Below are 23634 nucleotides of genomic sequence, written 5' to 3'. Positions count from 1 at the left end.
CCAGAATGAGCTGATTTTGGTAAACTACATCTACTTGAAGGCATAGAGAGAATCTGGAAGGGTAAGTATCCACTGAAGCATTGGTAATGGAGTTATCCAGCAGGTGGGAAGATGGTATTTTCATTTTCTTGCATTTACTTGGAACGTGTACTTTCTACAACGCACATACAGTGCTTTTGTCATGTAAAAGTATGATGAAGATTGGGAGAAAGTGATCATATCAACAGCCTCTGTTTTTGAGCACCTACCGCATACCAAGGACCATTAGGTCCTTCACATAAATTTAATCTCCACAACAGCCCCTCAAGGCAAATACTAGCATCACCATTTTACAAAGGAGCAACCTCAGCTCAGAGAGTAAGTAAGTTGCCCTGGGCCACACAGCTGGTAGAGAGCAGAACTGAGGCTTGGAGGCTGACTGACTATGCCCATACTCCATCCACATGACTAGGCTGCCTCTCGAGAAACATGGAAAGAAATGTGAATACAGAAGGATGGCTCAGGGGTGAGGTGATGACAGAAAGAGAAAGACAGAAGGGAAGGAGAAAGGTTAGTGAATCTCTGCCCAGATCAGTCTTGCAAATACTGTGGCAAGTGGCCAAACAGCTCCTGGTCAGGTGGGGCCTGGTCATCTGGGCAACTCTCATGGGATGGGAGCCTACATTTTTTCCGAGGTGGCTCTTGACATTGAACCAATCAGGGCGGTCCTTGGGTGTCCTGATGGAGGCCCATCTCCTACTCTGCTCTGGGTAAGAAAAAATGTCATACTTCTCCTATTAGCCGTGTGTAAAGCATTTTTTGTAAATTGAGTCATAGTTAAATCAAACCATTTTGTTCATTTTCATCCGTTAAAGCAAACGGTCCATAATGCTGGCTGCACTATGCTTAATAGTTACTACTGAGGTTCTATGTACACAGTGCATTCTCTATCAAGGTACTATGAACACAGTACATAATATGTACATACTATCCATGTCTACATGTATGTATAGTATCATACATACAGGTACCAGGTCCTATAAAAATATTGGAAAAGGCATCCTTTTTTTATCATTGCAAAATAAAAGAGTTTCAGAGGCTTTGCAGCATGGGGCCTTCTGTGATATAGCCTCCAGGAACCGGCACTATGGCGACACAGTGGCGAAAGGGACCCTGAAGGGGGGGGCCTTGGGTCAGTCGGGGAATGAGGACCTCTTATCAGTGCTGTGGGAATGGGGGGACCCAAGCATTTGTCCTTCAACCCAAGCCTCTGTCTGCCCTCGGGAGCCTCCATGGAGGAGACAGGCTTGGACCTCCCACCTTCCAGCCTGACAGGCTGACCCAGCTTCTTCAGGTGGGCCTGCACTCATCCTGGCTTCAGCTGCTCAGCCCTCCAGAGCTCACCACCTGCTCTGTTGCCCCCAGTCAACCCCCACTGGTCCTGGGGCAAGGACTCTGTGAAGGGCCCCTTCCCACCATGGCCCACTGTGTGCCCAGCCAGGACTCACCACACTGGTACAGAGGGCAGCAGAGCTCTGTGGTGTTCCTGTGCACAGTGAGCACCTCCCCTTCCTGACACTCGGGGATGGGATCTGGACAGTCACCACAAGCTGAGGGGAAAGAGGGTCAATGCTGTAACAGCAGTCCCTGCATAGGGGCTTAGCACATAGCAGGTAGGGGCTCCTCCACAACCCAGGTGTGGCAGGAGCTAAGCTAATAGCAGCATCTCATGGTCTCATGTGATCCGTTCTGGAATCAGAATCTGGAAGTTCTCCCTCTTGTCCACTGAGAGGCGTCCCTCTCATCCACTACACTGAACAAGCACCAGTTTCCTATTGCTCAGTCATCTAGGGGGTAAGATGGGGCCGGTATCCTCTTCCTCCCACCCTCTTTCTTGGACAGTGAGCTTGTCTTTCTGCCTTTGCCCACCCCATCTGAAGACCTCCCAGCCTTTCTTCCCAGCTGCCCAAGGACACAGGGGTGAGGCTGGCAGACCATGATCTGGCTGTGTGCCCTGGCGGTGACCCACCGCAGAAGTAGGAGGTGCAGCAGGAGTCCCCCAGGCGGCCCGCAATCAGGGTCTGGTCCTGTCGGCAGCTGGGGACCAGCTCTGCCTTGCAGAGATCTGGGTCACACTCTGGGGAAAAGGCCGGATTTAGCTGCTGGGAGAGGAACCTGCCTGGCCACACCTGGGCACCTGCCCCCAGAGCCGTCCTCCCCCCACTGCCCTCAGCCCGTCCCCACCCTCCCCGCCCCAGGCTTCTCACCACAGCTGTAGCTGGGGCAGCAGGAGTCCTCCTGGAAATGGGTGAGGAGGCGGTGGCCTGGGCGGCAGGTGGGGGCAAGGCCCTCACACAGAGTCTGGTTACACACTGGCCCAGAGACCACAGGGCCTGTCACCTGGAGGCTGGATGTCCCCACTGCTCTCCAGCACTGGCTAGCCCCTAGACACCTGGTCCCACTCCACCCCACTGCCCCCAGGACCCACACTCCTAGATGAGGCTTTGAGGGTCACACAAGTGTTCAGAACTGGGACAGAAGAGCAGCAAGACCTAACATTTGTCAACATGCGCCCCACCTCACAGCAACCCCAAAAATGGGCCCGATTGTCAGCTCATGTCCCGGGAGAACAAACTAAGGCACAGAAGATGTGAACTGATTTGCCTGAGGCCACATGGCTACAGGTGGGGGAGGAAGAGTGGCCAGGCTGCCTGGCTCCACAGCACTCCCTGCACTGGCTCCTGAGCATCTACCCCTGCCCCCAGGCATTCTCTCATCCACTGGAGAGAGTGTGCAGGGCTGGAGGCTTTTTAGCTGTTTTACAGTTGAGGTCCAAGGAAGTGAAGGCAGACACTCACCACAGACAGTCCCCAGGCAGCAGGGATCCTTGGTGGGTAGGAGCAAGGCCACCTCCCCAAATCGTGGGCAGCTCTCAGGGCGGGGGCCGGGGCAGCCCGGATCCACCGCAACGATGGTGTCTGGGGCTTGGCACTGTTGCTGGCAGCAGCCACTGAGGGAGCTGTTCCAGGTCTCCCCCAGGGCCCTCGGCACCCCCATGCTGTCAGTGCAGGCTGCAGAGGGGCATGGCAGGGTGCAGGGGACTGAGGAAGGTGGGGACGCCAGACCTTCCCAGGCTAGACTCTCCCTGGGGTACTGACCACCCCTAAGCAGACCTGGAAGGTTGCAGATGGGTCTCAGCCATGGGCAGCAGGAGGCGAGGTCAACTTTGGAGACCCTGCCCAGGGAGGGGAGAAACCTACCGCACTTGGCCTCTGAGATGCAGAGCGCGGAGTGGCGCCGGTGTAAGATGGTGCCCTCGGAGCAGACGCAGCCCTCGCCTAGCACCTGGCAGTGCTCCGGGTCCAGAGGGCCTAGCAGCCCATCCTGGCATGTCTTGGGGGGCTCACAGGCCGTCACACATGCCTGGTATGTGGAGTCGCTGGAGCACAGGAAGGCTGCAAGGGCACAGTTGGCATCAGGCCTACCTCAGACCCTAGGCAGGGCTCCCCATTGAGGGCCGAAAGAACAGGAAGGGATGAGGAGGGGGTTCAGAGTGTCATCCACGGCTCAGCAGAGAGTGCTTAAGTCAAAGGGCTTGGTGACATCACCTCCTTCCTTAGATCAGGACTCAGCAAAGTACAGCCCACAGCCCAAATCCAGCCCACTGTCTGTTTTTTGCAAACAAAGTTTTATTGGAACACAGTCATGCCTGTTCCTTTATATATATTCTGTCTAAGGCTGTTTTCATACTAAAAAGGTAGAGTTGAGGATTATGACTGAGACCATATGGCACACAAAGCATCAAATATTTGCTATCTGGCTCCTTACAGAAAAGGTTTGCCAACCCCTTGCTCTAGATCTGTGTTTTCAAACTTCCTTGACTGCAAAAAGTAGATATTACGCTGTGGCCCAATACACACAAGCATGTAGAACAGTGGTCCTCCAGTTCAACTACACAAGAATCCCTTGGAAGTTTTGAGGTACCATTGTAGGGAGCCCGCCCCAGGCCAAATGAATCTCTGATTGTGGGGTCCATGCATTTTCAAGTTCCTTGAGTGATTTCAGAGTATTTAGTATTGAAAACTGCTTCTATATAAAATAAAAAATCTCTTTTACAAAATAACACTAACTTTCTATGAGCAATACACACTGGTGTTTTTCATTCTATTCTATTGTATTTTTTAAATGCTGGTGCTGACCCCTAAACTGATTTCATTCTCACTAAGTTGGAATCCACAGTGTGAAGAACACAACCCAAGAGGACTTTTGTCTTTTCCTCTTTTACTTGTCATATTGTGGGTGCGGCCCTCCTGTGAGCTGATCCCAGCCTTTCTGGATGTGCTCACATTTATAAATCAAGCTACTTTACCCTAGGCCACCCCTGTAGACCCCACCAGTCAAACCTAATTGGGGGAGGAGGAGGCAGATCTCATCTCCTTTCTGCAGGAAAGAGGGGAAAGACTGCAAGAAGAGAAAGATGAGCAAAAAAGAAGCAGAGGGAGCTAAGATGTACTGGACGGTGTCCAGAGGGTGGGGGAGGCCTATGCGAGCACTCGGCACACTCTCCCCAACAACCTCAAAACCACGCTGGGAGGGGGCGATGGTTGCAGGCTTCACTTTCAGAGAAGAGATGCAAAGAAGGCAAATACTAAATGACAATACAATTACTATGTGCTAATATATTCATATGAATTATAAGTTCATTAATATAAAAAGTATATACTTTTATATTTAATATAAAAATTAAATATAAATTAAACATATAAAATATTTATAAATTTACTAATGCAATAAATAAATGCATGAATGAGTAAACCTGGGAAACTGTACATGAATTTATATCAGGGAGCCTTTTCCCACTTTAACAGGGGATGGGAGCAATAGTCACAAAGGAGGGTACCCCTGGCCCCCCAAACTCACGGCAATAGTCAGAACGCCGCCACTCAATGCACACGTGAAATTTGTGGCACATGGCCACGTACACAGTCAGGGCCACGCAGGGCTGCTGCACGTACTTGGTGTCCCGGATCCACAGCTCACAGAACAATTCTGGAGACACCTGGGCATACGCATCAGGCAGTACTGCTTACTTGATGCCACACATCCCAGGACCCAACTCCTCCCCTCCCTGCCCAGAAGGAACAATGAGCCTCTGCAAGTAGGTACTGCCATCCCCAGTTAGCCTAGGAGGTGCCCCCAACGCTGGACCCAGTTAGCACATACAAAGCGGTGGCAAGCACTGAAGGTGCGGTTGGACACCATGCGAAGGCAGGGTGAGCAGTCAGTTGTGGCACAGCTGTCTGGGCGGAAGCGGGTCTGGCCCACCGAGGTCAGGGAGCTGGGCACCTGCCAGCTGTCCAGAAAGGGAGCAGGATCCTCAGCCCCACCCACCACCGAGCCATCCTTCAGGGTGAGGTCATTGGCTGCATCTCCATCACAGATACCTGAAAGGGGCCAAACAATCCCAACAGCCACGATCATCACTACCACACTCATGTCATCAGCTCTCACTTATTGTATTCTTCACAGTTCTTTGAGGTCAATAATAGAATTATCCCCATTTTATAGATGAGGGAAATTACGTGAAGGGAAACTAGGAAACCTGCTATAAAAGAAAATGTCTTTATTCTTTGGAAATACACATGTATTTAGGGGGTAAAGGGATACAATGTCTTGAAGTTATTTTCAAATGGTTCTGAAAAATGCATATATATATACATACATATATATATATGTATATATATATATATATATATATAATGTGCATATAAAAGTGTATACACAGAGAGAGAAGGAGAAAAGCAAATGGGGTAAAATGTGAACCATTGGTAGATCTGGGTAAAAGGTATACATTATCTTATGGTATCTTTGCAAGTTCTAAATTTTTATAAGTTTTGCTATATTTCAGCAAAATAAAAAGCTACCCCCCAAAAAATCTGCTTTAGCAGTGACTGCTAGCTAATTATAACAACTGTTCCCTCTTTTTCCTGGGCCATCAGTGTATTCTTCCCAGGCGCCCTTGCAGCTAGGTGAGATCATCTGATTGAGTCCCAGTCAATGGCATGTGAGTGAAGGTGATGAGTACCACCTCCAGGCCTAGTCCATAAAACCTTCCCAACTGCCTCCTCTCCTGTGAATTTGGAAACTCATGTTAACATGGCAGAACCAGAAGATAGATGGAATCTGGATCTCTGAATCATTGCTATCCATTTGGGAACTAATGTATGCCAGAAATAAGCTTCTGTTGTGTTAAGGCACTGAGATGGGGGTAAGGGTGAAATTTATCTGTCCCAGCTTTTAATGTGACCTAAACTTCTGGTCTCAACTCTCACAAACCATCTATGTGCTCCAGACACACACTTTCCTGCCCACAACTCTGCTCAAGCTGCTCCCTCTGCCTGACATACTTTCTCAGATGTCCTTCCTTCAAGGATGCCTCAGATGCACCACCCATGACCTTCCAAAATCTGTGTAACAGTCACTGGCTTGCAGGTCAGCCTTTCACAAAAGATTGTAGCTCTTTGAGTGCAAAGACTCATTTTCTTTTAGATTCTCATTTATCTCAGCACTCCCCCAAGTTTTTCTAGCAGGGTGCCCAGCTATCATTTGTTCTGTCAAATAAAATGCAGATATAAATGATCTGACTTCTGCTTCAACACCTCTAACCACCATTCTGTGAATATAAAGCATAATTAAAGGCAAACTCTCATATCTTATTAACGGTCCCCATGGTCACACTTTGGGTCTTGGCTTTAAGTCAGTGAGGGGTGACACAAAGGTATCCTAGGGAGGAGTTGGCTCACCAGGGTACTGCTGACCACAGTGCCGTTTGCTGGGAATGAACAGAAGAGAAGGAAGAAATGGTGAGAAAAAGATGATGGTAGTGATGGTAATGGTGGTGGTAGTGATGGTGGTGGTGGTGGTGGTGATGCTGGCATGTGTGTAAGAAGTGTTTGGTGTAAGAAGCATCATAAAACAGGAATTTTGTCTGTTTTGTTCACTGTTTTATCCCTAGTGCCTGGTACATGGCAAATACGCGTTGAACAAAGGAAAGAATGAGCATGGAGCTGACCTGCATGTGTTAGTGCATGTGTAGAGGGCATTTTGAATGCAGAGAGCCATGAATGTGAAAGTGTGAATGATCACCAGGGCTGCAGGTGGAGGATGGAGGGTGTATGTGTGTGTGCGTGTATGTGTCATGAGTGTTTCTAGCTTACCCATAATGACAATCATGGTAGCCTGTCATGGAGTGCCCTATGAGTGTCCATGTACTTATGCCCCAGAAATGAGCAGCAGCCCACATCCAGGCTTGTCCTGTAGCTCTTTTCCTTATGAGAATACATTCAATCCCTTAGGACATGCTCTCTGCAATTATGTTGTGGTCTGAAGAGCACTAGTTCTGTGTATTGTGGCAGCTCTGTTGTGTGCCCTTAGCTAAGCTACTTAATCTCTCTGAACCCCTTTTCTTCTTTAGTTCGGTTGGGATACCAATGGCCATCTCTCAGTGCTGTTGTGTGGACTACCAGGAATAAGTGAGATAAGAGTGTGGAAGTGCTTTGTGAAATGCCCAGGCTCATGCAGATGGAGAGGATTATCCAACATTAGGAGGCTGTCAGGGAAGCTGACAGACAATCCCGGCTGAAGTGACAACTAGGTGAGTCCCTGCAGCCCCTACTATCTCCCTACTGGCAGCTTTGGCCCCAGGACACAAGACATTAGGCTTCCCTGCCCTGGCAGCTCTCCTGCTCCCACCTCTGGCCTGGTATTCTGTCACAGCCTTTCCTGCTCCAGAAGGAATTATGTCTGGAGGCAGAGGTTGACCTGGAAAACATTGTCTTTCCCCAGCTGGGTCCCACCTTACCACACAGGCCATGGCCCTGGGCCTTGCTGGCTTTGCTGGCCTCCACGATCATGAGTCCTGAGCTGTGGAGCCACTGGATCTGGATGTGTGAGGGAGTCAGGATCATGTACATGTGGCCTGTGTCCTCGATTCTGAACCCATACCTGCTCACAGGTGGCCACACAGGCTGCGAATCCACAGTCACCTTGGGAGGGAATTCAGTGTGAGCACAGCTTGTCCATCAGTCCATCCATCCATCCACCCATCCATCCATCATCTGACAAAAATTTTTTAGGTATTTGCTATGTGCCAGGCTGTTTCAGGCACATGCAGCCAAATCACAGTCAAAGTGGCATGGGAGGATTTTAAAACTATTTTATGGGAAAAATACAATGAAACAAGAAATGCAACAACAGGAGGCAAGCTGCATCTTAATGCCCAGATAAACACAAATCCAGAGACCTTCCGACCACTCTCTTCTTTCCTGATTCTGTTCTGATAACTTTTTCTGGGAGATTTTCCCTAAATTCCCAGTCTTGGGGTTACACACCCTTGATCTGGGCTTTCCTTATCTCTGTGCTGACCAATAAGACAGAAAATCTATTTGTTTCCACATCAAGATCTCCAGTGAACTGAGTTTCTTAAGGGCAGATACTATATCTGATTCATCTTTGAATCCCCAGCATCTGCCTTTGGACCTGACATAAATCGGGGCTAAATCAATATTTGTTAAATATGCAACACACTCTAATTATCACAAACACTTTAAATTCAAGGCTACAACCTCTACTACATATTATCAAGGTTAAATTTAAATGTACCCTGGGTTATTATAATAGTTTTACACTGAAAAAAATGAGATATGAAAAGATTAAGATTTTAAAGTGTTTATAATGAATTAACCTCCTCCCTTCAAGATTAGACTGTTTCATATGCTCCTGAATGTCAAGTGGGCCAATAAAGAAATTATGAAAAAAATCAAAACATTTCTTGAAACAAATGATAATGGGAACACAACATACCAAAACCTACAGGATACAGCAAAAGCAGTACTAAGAGGGAAATTTATAGCTATTAGTGCCTACATGAGAAAAGAAGAAAAACTTCAGATAAATAACCTAACAATGTGTCTTAAAGAGCTAAAAAAGTAAGAGAAAACCAATCTAAAATTAGAAGAAAAGAAATAATAAAGATCAGAGCAGAAATACATAAATTGAAATAAAAAAATACTAAAGATCAATGAAACTGAAAGTTTGTTTGAAAAGACAAACAAAATAGACAAACTTTTAGGCTAACTGAGAAAAAAAAAAGAAGACTCTAATAAAATCAGAGATGAAAAAGGAGACATTATAACTGATACTGCCAAAATTCAAAAGATCATTAGCAGCTACTATATGCCAGTAGAAGAGAAAATCTAGAGGAAATGGATAAATTCCTAGACACATACACCTACCAAGATTGAACCAAAAAGAAATCCAAAATCTGAAAAGACTAATAACAAGCAGTGAGATAGAAGATGTAATAAAAAGTCTCCTAGTAAAGAAAAGCCTGGGATCTGATGACTTCACTGCTGAATTCTACCAACATTTGAAGAAGAGCATATAATACCAATCCTACTCACACTATTCTGAAAAATAGAAGAAGAGGGAATATTTCCAAACTCATTCTATGAGGCCATTGTTACCCTGGCCAGGACGTATCAAAAAACCAGACCAGGACATATCAAAAAAAGACTGCAAGTCATTATCTCTGATAAATATTGATGCAAAAATCCTCAACAAAATACTAGCAAGCTGAATTCAACAATACATTTTAAAAGATCATTCATCGTGACCAAGTGGGATTTATCTCTGGGATGAGAGGATAGTTCAATATATGCAAATCAATCAAAGTGATACATTATATCAACAGAATAAAGGACAAAAAAACATATGATCATTTCAAATGATGCTGAAAATGCATTTAATAAAATTCAACATCTCTTCATAATAAAAATCCTTTAAAAACTAGGTATAAAAGGAATATATCTCAATATAATAAAAGCCAGATATTACAGAACCACAGCTAGTATCATACTGAATGGGGAAAAATGAAAAGCCTTTCCTATAACATCTGGAACATGACAAGGATGCCCACTTTCACCACTGTTATTCAACATAGTATTGGAAGTCTTATCTAGAGCAATCAAACAAGAGAAAGAAATAAAGGGCACCCAAACTGGAATGGAAGAAGTCAAATTATCCTGTTTGCAGATGATATAATCTTACATTTGGAAAAAAAACTCAATATTCCACCAAAAAAACTATTAGAACTGATTTTAAAAATTCAGAAAAGTTGCAGGATACAAAATCAACATACATAAATCAGCAGCATATCTATATGCCAAGAGTGAACAATATGAAAAAAAAAATCCCAGTTACAAGAGCCACAAGTAAAATTAAATTATCTGAGAATTAACCAAAGAAGCAAAAGATCTTTACAATTAAAATTATAAAACCCTGATGAAAGAAATTGAACAGGACACAAATGGAAAGACAGTCCATGCTCATGGATTAGAAGAAACAATGTTGTTAAAATGTCCATATTACTCTAAGCAATCTACAGATTTAATACAATCCCTATTAAAATACTAATGATATTCTTCACAGAAATAGAAAAAAAGAATCCTAAAATAAATAGGAAACCATAAAAGACCCAGAATAGCCAAAGCTATCCTGAGCAAAAAGAACAAAACTAGGGGAATCACATTACCTGACTTCAAATTATACTACAGAGATACAGTAACCAAAGCAGCATGGTACTGGCATACAAATAAGCATGTAGGCTGGGCACAGTGGCTCATGCTTTAATCCCAGCACTTTGGGAGGCCAAGGTGGGCAGATCACCTGAGGCCAGGAGTTTGAGACCAGTCTGGCCAACATGGTGAAACTCTGTCTCTTCTAAAAATACAAAAATTAGCCAGCCTGTGACCCCAACTATTCGGCAAGCTGAGTCAGGAGAATCACTTGAACCTGGGAGATGGAGGTAGCAGTGAGCCAAGATCATGCCACTGCACTCCAGCCTGGGTGACAGAGTGAGACTCTGCCTGAAAAATAAAAGCAAACAAGCAAAAAACAGACATATACACTAATGGAACATAATAGAGAACCCAGAAACAAACTCACACACCTTCAGTAAACTCATTTTCAACGAAAGTGCCAAGAACATACATTGGGGAAAAGACAGTCTCTTCAATAAATGATGCTGGGAAAACTGGACATCTGTATACATAAGAATAAAACTAGACCCTGTCTCTCACCATATATAAAAATCAAATCAAAATTGATTAAAGACTTAAATCTAAGACCTCAAACTATAAAACTACTACAAGAAAACATTGGGGAAACTCTCCAGACATTGGTTTGGGCAAAAATTTCTTGAATAATGCCCCACAAACACAGACAACCAAGCAAAATGGGCAAATGGGATCACATCAAGTTAAAAAGCTTCTGCACAGCCCACCCTCACCACAAATCAACAAAGTGAAAAGACAACCCATAGAATGGGAGAAAATATTTGAAAACTATCCATCTGATGATGGATTAATAACCAGAATATATAAGGAGCTCAAACAACTCTATACGAAAAAAATCTAATAATCTGATTTTAAAATGGGCAAAAGATTTAAAATAGACATTTTTCAAAAGAAGACATACTTGATGAACATAGATGCAAAAATCTTCAATAAAATATTGGCAAACTGAATCCAGCAGCATATCAAAAAGTGTATCTACCATGATCAGGTAGGCTTTATCTCTGGGACGCAATGTTGGTTCAAAATAAACAAATCAATAAATGTGATTCATCACATAAACAGAAGTAAAGACAAAAACCAATGATTATCTCAATAGGTGCAGAAAAGGTTTCTGATAAAATTCAACACCCTTCATATTTAAAACTCTCAACAAACTAGGTATTAAAGAAACATACCTCAAAATAATAAGAGCCATCTATGACAAACCCACAGCCAACATCACACTAAATGGGCAAAGTCTGGAAGCATTCCCCTTCAAAACTGGCACAAGAAAAGGATGCTCGCTGTCACCACTCCTATTCAACATAGTATTGCAAGTCCTGGCCAGAGCAATTAGGCAAGATAAGGAAATAAAGGACCTCCAAATAGGAGAGAGGAAGTCAAACTATCCCTGTTTGCAAACGACGATTATCCTATATCTAGGAAACCCCATAGTTCCAGCCCAAAAGCTCCTTCAGCTGATAAACAACTTCAGCAAAGTCTCAAGATACAAAGTCAATGTATAGAAATCACTAACATTCCTATATGCCAACAATAGCCAAGCCAACAACCAAATCAGGAAGGCATTCCCATTCACAATTGCCACAAAAAGAATACAATGCTTAGGAATACAGCTAACCAGGGAGGTGAAAGATCTCCACAAGGAAAACTACAAAACACTGCTCAGAAAAATCAGAGATGACACAAACAAATGTAAAAACATTTCATGCTTATGGATAGGAAGAATCAATATTGTTAAAATGGCCATACTGCCCAAAGCAACTTATAGATTCAATGCTATTCCTATCAAACTACCAATGATATTCTTCACAGAACTACAAAAAAAAAACTATTTAAAAATTTATATGGAACTAAAAAATGAGCCCAAATAGCCAAGGCGATCCTAAGCAAAAAGAACAAAGCTGGAGGCATCAGGCTACTCAACTTCAAACTATACTTCAGGGCTACAGTAACTAAAACAGCATTGTGCTAATACAAAAACAGACACATAGACCAATGGAACAGAATACGGAACCCAGAAATAAGGCTACATACCTACAACTGTCTAATCTTCTACAAAGTCACCAGAAACAAGCAATGGGGAAAGTACTACCTATTCAATAAATGGTACTGGGATAAAAGGCTAGGCATATGCAGAAGACTGAAACTATACCACTTCCTTACACCATACACAAAAATTAACTCAAGATAGATTAAAGACTTAGATGTAAAACTCAAAACTATAAAAACCATGGAAGACAATCTAGGCAATACCATTCTAGACACAGGAACGGCAAAGATTTCATGACAAAGATGCCAAAAGAAATTGTAACAAAAGCAAAATTTGACAAATGGGATCTAATTAAACTAAAGAGCTTCTGCACAGCAAAAGAAACTATCAACAGAGTAAGCAGACAACCTATAGAATGAAAAAAATTTTGCAAACTGTGCATCTGACAAAGGTCTTATATCCATTATCTATAAGGAGCTTAAATAAATATACAAGAAAAAAAGCTAATTAAAAAGTGGGCAAAGGACATGAACAGACACTTCTCAAAAGAAGACATACATGCAGCCGATAAGCATATGAAAAAAAGTTCAACATCACTGATCATTAGAGAAATGCAAATCAAGACCGCAATGAGATACCATCTCACACCAGTCAGAATGGCTGTTATTAAAAAGTCAAAAAATAACAGGTGCTGGCAAGGTTGTAGAGAAAAAGGAACGCTTATACATTGTTGGTGAGAGTGTAAATTAGTTCAGCCATTATGGAAACAGTGTGGTGATTCCTTAAAGACGTAAAAATACAACTACCATTTGACCTAGCAATCCCATTACTGGGTATATGCCCAAAGGAATATAAATCATTCTATCATAAAGACACCTGCACATATATGTTCAGTGTAGCACTATTCACAATAGCAAAGACATGAAATCAACCTAAATGTCCATCAGTGGCAGAATGGATAAAGAAAACGTAGTATATATACACACCATGGAATACTATGGAGCCATAAAAAAGAATGAGATCATGTCCTCTGCATGAACATAGATGGAGCTGGAGGCCACTATCCTTAGCAAACTAATGCAGAAACAGAAAACCAAATACTACATGTTGTCACTGATAAGTGGGAGCTAAATGATGAGAACACATGGCATGTAGAGGGGAAAAACAGATACTGGGGCCTACTGGAGGGTGGAGGGCGGGAGGAGGAGAGTATAAAAAAATAACTAATGGGTACTAGGCTTAATACATGGGTAACAAATAATCTGTATGACAAAGCCCTGTGATATGAGTTTATCTATATAAGAAACCTGCACAAGTACCCCTGAACTTAAAATAAAAGTTATAAAATAAAATAAAAAATAAGACATCCAAATGGCAAACAGGCATATGAAGATGTTTTTAACATCATGGATCATCAGAGAAATGCAAATCAAAATTATAATGAGATATCATCTTACTCCAGTTAAAATGGCTTTTATCCAAAAGACAGGAAATAACAAATGCTAGTGAGGATGTGGAGAAAAGGGAACCCTCACACTCTTGGTGGGAATGTAAATTAGTACAATCACTATGGAGAACAGTTTGGAGGTTCCTCGAAGAACTAAAAGTAGAGCTACCATATGATACAGCAATCTGGGTATAAACCCAAAAGAAAGGAAATCCATACATCTAAGTGACATCTGCACTCCCATGTTTGTTGCAGCACTGTTCACAATAGCTAAGATTTGGAAGCAACCTAAGTATCCATCAGCAGACGAATGGATAAAGAAAATGTGGTACATATACACAATGGAGTACTATTCAGCCATAATAATATGAGACTCTGTTATTTACAACAACATGAATGGAAATGGAGGTCATTATGTTAAATGAAATAAGCAGGCACAGAAAGACAAACCTTACATGTTCTCACTTATTTGTAGGATCTAAAGACCTAGACAATTGAATTCATGGACATAAGGGAAGGATAGTGGAGGGGTTGAGGGAGATATGGGAATGGTTAATGAGTAAAAAAATTATAAAGAATGAGTAAGACTTAGTGTTTGATAGCACAACAGGGTGACTACACTCAATAATAATTTAATTGTACATTTAAAAATAACCAAAAGAGCATATAACTGGATTGTTTGTAACACAAAGTGTAAATGCTTGAGGCAGTGCATGTCCCATTTTCCACGATGTGGTTATTACACATTGAATGCCTGTGTCAAAATCTCTTGTGTATCCCATAAATATATATACCTACTATCTACCCACAAAAATTAAAAATTAAAAAAGGATTAGGCTGTTTTATTCATCACTTTGCAAATTATGCAGCACATGAACTGCTATGTAGAGGGAGCCCCAGTCCAGGAGTCACAAAGAAAATTTGGTGACCCTAGGAGAGCCCCTGGCTCTCCTAGCCTGAGCCTTCCTATTTGTACAAACAGGGGCTTGGGCTTCATGATTCATGAACACTCTCTGATTTCTGGGAGTAACCATACATATCTGAAGCCCAGAGAGGAGCCTCACCTACATTCACAGGACTCCAAGCCCAAGCAAAGACAAAGAACAAAAGGTTAAGAAATAAGGACTTGGACTTCCATTTCTGACCAAGGTGGAGTAACAGCAACTGACTGGATTTACCTTCTTGCCTTAAATGACCAAACAAACCGACTAAATATGTAAAACAACAGTCTTCCAGTGGGAACGGTCAGCAATGCAGGAGAGTGATCCCTGAAAAAAAAAAAAAAAAAAAAAAAAAAAAAAAAAAAAAAAAAACCAGTAGAAAAAAAAAAAAAAAAAAAAAAAGGAAACAAATGAGGTGAGCCTTATGATTGCTAAAGATTATGACTTAGAGAGTTTGAGGCTACAGTGCAGGGAGCAGGAACCCAGGCAGAGCCTGGTGGTTTCCTAGAGTTTAGAAGGCAAGAGATGGACATTCATAAAGGCCAAGGTAGCCAGAGTTTGCATGGCACAGAGAGAGAGAGAGAGGGAGAGAGAGAGTTCTGAAGCTTTGCAGAACCCCCTCCCACTCTGTCCTGACCCTGTCCTGAATTTTCAGCTGAATATCGATCAATGTATGCAGGTTAGGAAAATTAACCGAGACTAGAGAAAAAACCACCTAAAAGGAACAGACATAAAAATCCAGAGTTAAACACAGGGCTGGGAATAGTCGGAGCTACCACCAGCTAGAATAGAAAAACCTTCTAATATGTAGAGGGTAGGGCAGGGTATGCAGAAGGGTATCGCTTTAGTAGCAGGGCATTGGTATAAAGGGTAAAGAATAAAAGCACACTCGGAATAAGGGCTACTTTGGCTTTACTTAACAAAGCTTAAAGGCAAATCTCAGAAGGATCAAACTGTTTCCAAGTAGCCTAACTATTACAAAGCTCAAGAATATTTTTAAAAATAAAATGAAAGAATATCCAGCATCCAACAAGGCAAAATTCCCAGTGTCTGGAATTCAATTTAAAAAACTGTCAGGCATGCAAAGAAGCAGGAAAATACAGCCTATAATGAAAGAAAAAAAATCAATCATAACTGAGAAATGACACACATAGTAGACGCACATGGTAGAAAATGAAATACAATTATTTTTAAAATTGTTTTAACTATATGTGCTCAAGAAAGTAGAGGAAAACAGGAGAAGGGGAGACGTTCATGATATAAAAAGACCCAAATTAAACTTGTTTAGATGAAAAATACCATGTCTGAGATTAAAACACTGAATGGAATTTACATGTTCCAACACTATAAATGAAAAGATTAATGAACTTAGAGCAATAAATACTATGTGAAATGAAGCAGAGAATTAAAAAAGGCCCAATAAAATGATGAACAGAGAACATAAGTGATCTGTGGGTCAATTTCAAATATCCTAATACACATGTAATTGAAGTCCCCAAAAAAGAAATGAATTACTAGGCCTATCATAGCTAAATTGCTTAAAAACAGTGATAGAAGGAAAATCATAAAAACAGCAAGAAGGGTAGAAAAAAACACACTATGTATGAAGGAACAAAGAATGACAGCAGATTTCTTATTGGAAATAAGCAAGATAAAAGATAGTGGCACTTCATAACAGCACTATTCAAATAGTCAAAAATATGAAAACAGCTTAAATGTCCATCAATAAATGAATGGATAAACAAACTATAATATATACATACAATGGAATATTATTCAACCATAAAAATGAATGAAGCATTGATACATGCTTCAATGTGGATGAACCCCCAAAACATGGATCCCAATGAAAGAAGCCAGACACGAAAGGTCAGATATTGTCTGACTCCACCTACATGAAATATTCAGAATAAGTAAATCCAGAGACAAAATGCAGATTTGTAGTTGACAGGGCTTGTGGGGAGAGGTGAATAGGAAGAAACTGCTTAATCGGTATGGGGTTTCCTTTTGGGGTGATGAAAATGTTTTGGAGCTATACAGAGGTGATGGTTGCACAACATGGAATTTATTAAATGCCATGAATTATTCACTTTAAAATGCTAATATGTCATGTCAATTTCTCCTCAATAAAAAAAGACAGTATCAAAGTCTTTTAAAGCACTAAAACAAAAAAGTCAGCCTATAATTCTATATTCAGTGAAAATATTTCTTTAAATAAAGACCAAGACTTTCCAACATATAAAAGCTGAGAGAATTTATCACCAGTAGATGTGTACTACATGAGTGTTAAAGTCTTTCAAGCAGAAGAAAAATAGTAACAGATGCAAATCTCGACTTACACAAAGGAATAAAAAGCACAAAATGGTAAATATGTGGATAAATATAAACTTTCCTTGTTTTAAAGTTCTCTTTAGAAGATAAATTAACCACTTAAGGAAAAATAATAAAAATTTACTTTGGAGTTTGTGATAAATATAGAAGTAAATTTTATGACAATAACACAAAGGCTTGGGGAAAGGAAACAGCAATATACTGTTATAAAGTTCTTATGGAATATGTAATGCAATATAATATTATTTGTAGCTAGCCTGTGACAAATTAAAATTACATACTATGATATCTAAAGCAATCATGGAAGGAGAAAAAAGTATAGACAATAATCCAACATTGGAGATGAAATGGAGTCATTAAAAACAATCCAAAGAAGGCAGAAAAAAGAAGAAGGACGGACCAAAGAACAGATGTCACAAACAGAATACAAATAGCAACAATATATAAACATCACCATGTTGAGGACCAAATTAAACATAAATGTTATAAACATCCCCAATTAAAAGGTGGAGGTTGTCAGATTGGATTTTTTAAAAAGGAAGGCTCAACTATTTATCCACTAAAAATAATCCCACATTTATTTATTTATTTATTTATTTATTTATTTATGAGACAGGGCTTCACTCCTGTCACCCAGGCTGGAGTTCAGTGCAGTGGTGGAATTACAGCTCACTGCAGCCTCAACTTTCTGGGCCCAGATGATTCTCCCACCTCAGCCTCCTTTGTATCTGGGAATATAGGCATGTGCCACCATACTTGACTAATTTTTTAATATGTATATTTTCAGTGGAGATCAGGTTTTGCCGTGTTGCCCAGGCTGGTCTTGAACTCCTGGGCTCAAGCAATCCACCTGCCTAAAACTCCCAAAATGAGATTACAGGCATGAGCCTATATGCTGGCCAAAATTCCCACTTTAAATAAAAAGCTGGCTGGGTGCGGTGGCTCACATCTATAACCCCAGCACTTTGGGAGGCCAAGGTGGGCAGATCACGAGGTCAGGAGACTGAGACCATCCTGGCTACATGGTAAAACCCCATCTCTACTAAAAAAAAAAAAAAAAAAAAAAAAAAAAAAAAAAAAATTAGCCCAGTATGGTGGCACACACCTGTAGTCCCAGCTACTCAGGAGGCTGAGGCAGGAGAATCACTTGAACCCTGGAGGCGGAGGTTGCAGTGAGCTGAGATCACGCTGTTGCACTCTGCCACCTGGGCGACAGGGTGAGACTCTGTCTCAAAAATAAATAAATAGATAATAAATAAATAAATAAAGAAAGAAATAAAAAGCCACACATAGGTTAAAGAATGAAAAAAGATACATCTTAGATATACATATTAGTTACATATACATGCTAATACTAATCAAAAGAAAGCTGGAGAAGCTATTACAGTCAAGTCATACAAAGTGGAATTCAGAACAAAGACTTTTACCAGGATAAAATGGCCATTACCTAAGGATAAAAGAGTTAATTCATCAAAAGGACATAACGATCCTGAATGTTATGGACCTAAATAACAGACTTTCAATATATGTGAATAAAAAAAACTAATAAAACTCCAAGGAAAAATAGATAAACAATTATAGTCATAAATTTCAACATTCTCTCAATAACTGAGAATAAACAGGTAAAAAATTAGTAAGAATTTAAAAGGCTTGAACAACACTATCAGCCAACTTGACCTAAGTAACATTCATAGAACACTCTACCCAATAATAAAATACACATTAAATTTAGAGTATATTCTTGAACATAAAATAAATCTTACCATATGTAAAAGAATTCAGGTTAGACCAATTATGTCTTATGAACACAATGAAATTAAATTAGAAATCTATAACAGAAAGGCATCTGGAAAATCATAAAATATTTGAAGATTAAATAAAATACTTAAAATAATTCATGGGTCAAATAAAAATCGAAAGGGATAACTTTAAAAGTATTTTGAACTGATTGAGAAAGAAAACATGGCATATCAAAACTTGTAGGATGCAGCTAAATCAATACCTACAGGGAAAACTGTAGCACTAAATGCTTATATTAGAAAATGAATAGAGGTCTCAAATCAATGACATAGGCTTCTACCTTAACAAACTAGAAAAAGAGGAGTAAATTAAACCTAAAGTAAGCAGAAGAAAGAATATAATAAAGATAGCAGAAATCAATGAAATAGAAAACATAAAAATAATAGAGAAAACCAATAAAGCCATTCTGTGAGAAGAACAGTAAGTTTGAGACGCCTCTAGCCAGGCTTGTCAGGGAAAAGAGAGAAGACACAGATAACTAATGTCAGGAATTAGATATGGCACATAGATTCATGTCCACAGAAACTAAAAGTATAGTAAGAATACATGATGAACAACTTAATGTTTATAAATTTGACAACTTGGATGAAATAGACAAATTCTGTGAAAGATGCAAACTACCAAAATTTACCGAAGAAGAAATACATAACCAAAAATAGTTCTATATCTACTAAAGAAATTGAATACGTGTTTCAAAATCTCCCCAGAAAAAAAGATATCCAGGCTCAGATGGCTTCACCGTTGAATTCTACCAAATGTTTAAGGAATAAATATTACCAAGTCTACACATACTTCTCCAGAAAATTAAAAATGGGAGAATACTTTCCAACTCATTATATGAGGCCAGTATTACTCTATTACTAATAGTAAACTATCATATTACAAGAAAAGAAAATTTAGAATAATATCCATCATAAGGACCCGACAATATATAAAAAGGATAATATAACAAATGAAGTTAATTCCAGGAAGGCAAGACTGGGTTAACATACAAAAATTAATGTAATTCATCACATTAATAATCTGAAAAAGAAAATCAGTATTAGCCCAATAGGTGCAGAAAAAAGCATTTGATAAAATCAACATCTACTCCTGGTAATAAAAAACTCTCGGCAGACTAGGATTAAAAGGAAATGTTCTTAACTTGATAAAAGACATCTGTGCAAAGCCTCCAACTAACATCACGACTTATGGTGAAAGACTGAATGCGGTCTCCCTAAGATCAGACGAGGATGACTGCTCTCAACCTTTCTTACTCAGCATCACACTAGATGTGCACTGGTCCTAGCCAGTGCAATTGGCAGGAAAAAATAAATTAAAAGCATAGTAATTGGAAAGGAAGAAATGAAACTGTCTCTATTTGGAGAAGACATAATTGTCTATGTAGAAAAACCCAAAGAATATGAGAACTAATAAGTGAGTTTAGTAACATTGCAAGATACAAGCTCAATATGCAAAAATAAGTTATATTTCATTAGTAATAAGCAATCGGAAAGTAAAACAAAAACAGCAGAATTACAATAGCACCAAAAAATATAAAGTACTTAGAATAACTCTATTAAAATGTGTATGATCCTTACACTAAAAACTACAAGACACAAATTAAAAAATAAAAGAAGCCATTAAAAAAATAGAGATGAACCATGTTCATGAACTGGAAGACTCACCAATGTTATGATTTCAATTCTTTTTCCAAATAATCTATATATTAGGTGCAAGTCAAAATCCCAGGAAGACATTTGATAGAAATCAAAAAGCTGATTCTAAGTTTCTATGAAAAGTTAAAGGAATTACAATAGCTAGGCCAGGCACAGTAGCATATGCCTGTAATCCCAACACTTTGGGAGGCTGAGGCAAGAGGATCCCTTGAGGCCAGGAGTTTGTGACCATCCTGGGCAACATAGGGAGACCCCCCCCATCTCTATAAAAAAATTTAAAAATTAGCTAGGCATGGTGGCATACACTTGTTGTCTTCTACTTGGGAGGCAGAGGTGGGGGAATACTTGAGCCCAAGAGGTGGAGGCTGCAGCAAGTTATCATTGCACCACCACACTCTACTCTAGATGATAGAGCAAGACTCTAAGACTCTTGTCTCTAAAAAAAAAAAAGACAAAACAATACCACCTAATTTTAATGTTTAATAATAAGTAATGGTAATCAAGACAGTGTAGCATCAGTGAAAGGACAGATTAATAGGACAAAATGAAAAGTGTATAAATAATTCCAAACATTAATTGGTTTTTAAATAAAGGTTCAAAGACAATTCCATGGAGACAGAATAGTCTCTTCAAAAAAATGGTACTGGAAAAATTGACTACTCCCATTTGAAAAACGTATCTCAACCCATACTTTGCACCATTTACAAAAATTAACTTAAAATGCAAGATACACATAAAAGCAATACCTAAAACTATAAAACTTCTAGAAGAAAACATAAGAGAAATTCTGTGTGACTTTTGGCAAGGTTCATTAGGTACAACACCAATATCATGATTCATAAAAAGAAAAAAACTAATAAACAGGACACCATCAAAATAAAAAAAAAACTTCTGTCTTTTGAAAGACATTAGTGGGTGGGTGGAAAAACATGCTGCAGACTGGAAAATTATATTTATATCTGATAAAGGGCTTGTATCCAAAATATACAAGAAAAGTTCTCAAAACTCAGTAGAACAACATGATCTTTAAAATGTGCAAAAGACTTGAACAGATACTTCACCAAGAGCATATACCATGGAAAATAAACCCATGGAAAGACACTCAACATAAGCAGAGAAATGCAAATTAAAACCAAAATGAGGTCCTATTTGACACTTATTAGAGTGACCAAACAAACACATGCCACCAAGCGCTGGCAAGGATGCGAAGCTCCTGGAGCTCTCATCCATTGCTGGTAGGAATGCTAAAGGCCTACTCTGGAAAACAGTCTGGCAAGTATTTTAAAGCTAAATACATCCTTCCCGTTCAACCCAGAAATCTACTCCCGGGGACTTTATCTACACAAAACCTGTATGTAAATGTTTACAGCCACTTTATTTGCTATTGCCTCAAACTGGAAATAACTCAAATTATCTTTCAACTGGTTAATGGATACATAAACCATGGTACATCCATAAAATGGAATAGTATTCAGCAGTAAAAAGGATTGAACTACTGATCTGTGCAACAATATGGATGAATGTCACCACACACTCTGGTGAATTTGTATGACATTCTGGAAATGGCATAACTATAGTAACAGGGGACAATGGTTGTCAGCAAGTGGGGAAGGGGTTGGCAACAAAAAGGCAGGAGGTGGTGTTTGGGATGGTAAAACTCTTCTGTAACATGGTTGGAGGTGGTAGCTACATGACTGTGGGTGCTTGTTACAACTTACAGAATTGTATACTAAGTAGGGTAAATTTTACTGCTGATATTTTTAATGCAAAAATTTTATAAACTAAGAAAAGAAGCTCAGGGTTCTGTTCAAGCCTCCACCCCATGGGAAACCTACTGTCCTAAGCCCTGTTCCTACAAGCACCACAAAGTGTGCTGCACTCTGTGTTCAAGGGCAGATTCCAACAGGAATGCAAATTAAAACCAAAATGGAAGGAAGTCTGCAGATTGAGGCTCAGGAATTGGGGGCAGAGTCACAACTTTGGGACTTGAGGAGAAGACGGATCAGTCCCCCTTGCCCACCTGCTGGAAGGAGCAAAGGTTGGCCCTCTGGGAAGGATGCCCATTTGGCTGTTGTTGGATACCCCAGCCTTCTTGATAGAGGTGGATTTAGTTAAGACAATGAAGCTTACATTCGGGGCTCCTCACTTCCTGGTAGGAGCCCTAGTCGTAATGTGTTCATGTGGGCATAGGTTTTTGTAAAAATTGCAAAAGTGAGATCTTTTAGTCATAAATATTTAAGCCCACTGTCTCTTGCCTTTCCAACTTTTTTTCTGTCACAACAATATCCCTTCCCTCCTGGTATGCTTCCTCCCCTGAAATTAGAGTGGCCACAAGCATTCTAATTATAATTGCTTCCAAATATATCTAATTTTGCATTATGTTTTAAAGAAGGTCCCCTCCCTACCCCTGCCTCAAGTCATGACTCAGCCTCATAGCCCCTCCACCCCTGAACTCCATGCCCCTTGGCTGACCGTGGCCCTGCCCTGGAGGCTGGCTGTTTGATGCACTCACCTTTCGGTTGAAGCGATTAATAGTGACCTGATGGGTCAAGTAAGTCACATTCAGCATCACCAGGCAGAAGGGGGGCCAGTTCAGGTGCCCCTGCAGAGAGAACCCAGCCCTCATCAACCTGGAGCCTTCTCACAGCAAATGTGAGTAGTCTCCCCTGAGTCCCCACCTGCACTATGCCAGAGACTCCCATCGGGCTAGGCAGATGGTGCCCAGGGGTCCATGGAACATTTCTGGTTCCATCTGACCTTATGCAAGCCCAGATCAAAACAGACAATAGGAAAGAAGGGAGAAAGGAAGGGAAGGAGGAAGGGAGGGACGGGGGAAGGGAGGAAGGGAAGGGGG

General features: G+C 40.6%; 1 protein-coding gene across 1 annotated transcript in view; it reads right to left on the bottom strand.

Moving 5' to 3' along the window:
• Positions 1 to 23634, bottom strand: part of OTOG (otogelin) — a 104812-nt gene that overhangs the window by 11987 nt on the left and 69191 nt on the right. Inside the window, exons 39-47 of the mRNA XM_017525822.2 lie at positions 23293 to 23382; positions 7841 to 8024; positions 5203 to 5423; positions 4900 to 5038; positions 3240 to 3434; positions 2838 to 3050; positions 2247 to 2351; positions 2009 to 2116; positions 1488 to 1589 (exon numbers count right to left, since the gene is read on the bottom strand). Coding sequence (XP_017381311.1) covers positions 1488 to 1589; positions 2009 to 2116; positions 2247 to 2351; positions 2838 to 3050; positions 3240 to 3434; positions 4900 to 5038; positions 5203 to 5423; positions 7841 to 8024; positions 23293 to 23382 — 1357 coding nt within the window. The remainder of the gene's footprint in view (positions 1 to 1487; positions 1590 to 2008; positions 2117 to 2246; positions 2352 to 2837; positions 3051 to 3239; positions 3435 to 4899; positions 5039 to 5202; positions 5424 to 7840; positions 8025 to 23292; positions 23383 to 23634) is intronic.

The sequence above is a fragment of the Cebus imitator genome, unplaced genomic scaffold, assembly GCF_001604975.1.
Source record: "Cebus imitator isolate Cc_AM_T3 unplaced genomic scaffold, Cebus_imitator-1.0 Scaffold39, whole genome shotgun sequence".
NCBI lineage: Eukaryota > Metazoa > Chordata > Mammalia > Primates > Cebidae > Cebus > Cebus imitator.
Note: the sequence above shows the minus strand (reverse complement) of the source record. Positions and strands in the feature narration are given on the sequence as shown.